The 1,117-nt window shown below is 36.5% G+C and overlaps 1 protein-coding gene across 1 annotated transcript in view; it reads left to right on the top strand.

The window, feature by feature from the left end:
• LOC119586286 (vacuolar protein sorting-associated protein 41 homolog) overlaps positions 1–1,117 on the top strand; it is a gene marked incomplete in the record, with an annotated part of 18,266 nt that overhangs the window by 10,159 nt on the left and 6,990 nt on the right. Inside the window, 3 exon segments of the mRNA XM_037934992.1 lie at positions 184–376; positions 617–757; positions 868–1,004. Of these exon segments, the coding sequence (XP_037790920.1) occupies positions 184–376; positions 617–757; positions 868–1,004 (471 nt within the window).

Genomic DNA, 1,117 nt, shown 5'->3' with positions numbered 1-1,117 from the left:
TTCTCTAAAACTTCCTACAACATGCAGCTAATATCAGGCACAATGATATACTGATAGTCACATTTACAAACAACAATCATGTATTTACTACTACTACTCTTTAAAGAATGCTGATTTTCTTTTCATAATATAGATCTACTCTGCCAATCTGCTGTTAAATACAAACTTGCCATCCCTCAACAGTATTTGGACACATTATACGAGCGACGACGTGACATGAGTGCTAAATACCACAGCCAGCTCGTGGCACTATATGCTGACCAAGATCGAAGCAAGTTGCTGCCCCTGTTGCTGACTTCTTCTTCATATGATCTCAGTGAGGCTCTAGAGGTGTGCAGGATGCGTTGCCTCACCACAGAAACAATACACCTCCTTGGTAAGGACTTGGCTTTAGCATCTTTTTTCTCCAGGAACTGCAATTGTGTTTTGCTTTGCGAAATAAAATCTTGAAATTCTGAACCAATCTAAACTATACATTCCATGTCTTGTTTTTATCTTCATTTTCATTCCAAGAGTTGTACCCATTTGTCTTGAAAAATTACCTTCATCATGTAAGTGATAATTATGAATATCCAAGTAGCATAATAGCATAATACTTGTAATTATATTGGTGCAGATCGAATGGGCAACAGTATTGAGTCCCTACAATTGATTCTGGAAGAAGAGCAAGATATACTGTGGGCCATTCGCCTCTGTAAAGAACATGACGATGCCGATTTGTGGAACCGTCTAATTGAATATGCTCTTGATAAGCCAGGTGAGATTTTTTGTGTGTTCATACATGTGCTGCCTTTGTGTGTAAGATACATTATATAATGTGTTGAAAGTTTATTTGATTTTTTTATTTTTATGTCTTCCTCTAATCAGAATACATCAGAGAATTACTAAACAACATCGGCACTCACATTGACCCTCTCATGATCATCCAACGAATACCACGTGGTCTGGAAATTCCTGGTCTGAGAGATGCCCTTGTCAAAATTCTTCATGATTATCATCTCCAGGTTAGATATTAGTTAGTAGTGTTTTAGTCACATATTGCTCATTATCATCTATAATGTTGGATACTGAAGAGAGAAAATTCAGTTTTGTAAATATATGGCATTTATTCACTTTT

The sequence above is a fragment of the Penaeus monodon genome, chromosome 21 (genome assembly GCF_015228065.2).
Source record: "Penaeus monodon isolate SGIC_2016 chromosome 21, NSTDA_Pmon_1, whole genome shotgun sequence".
In the NCBI taxonomy this organism is placed as follows: domain Eukaryota; kingdom Metazoa; phylum Arthropoda; class Malacostraca; order Decapoda; family Penaeidae; genus Penaeus; species Penaeus monodon.
Note: the sequence above shows the minus strand (reverse complement) of the source record. Positions and strands in the feature narration are given on the sequence as shown.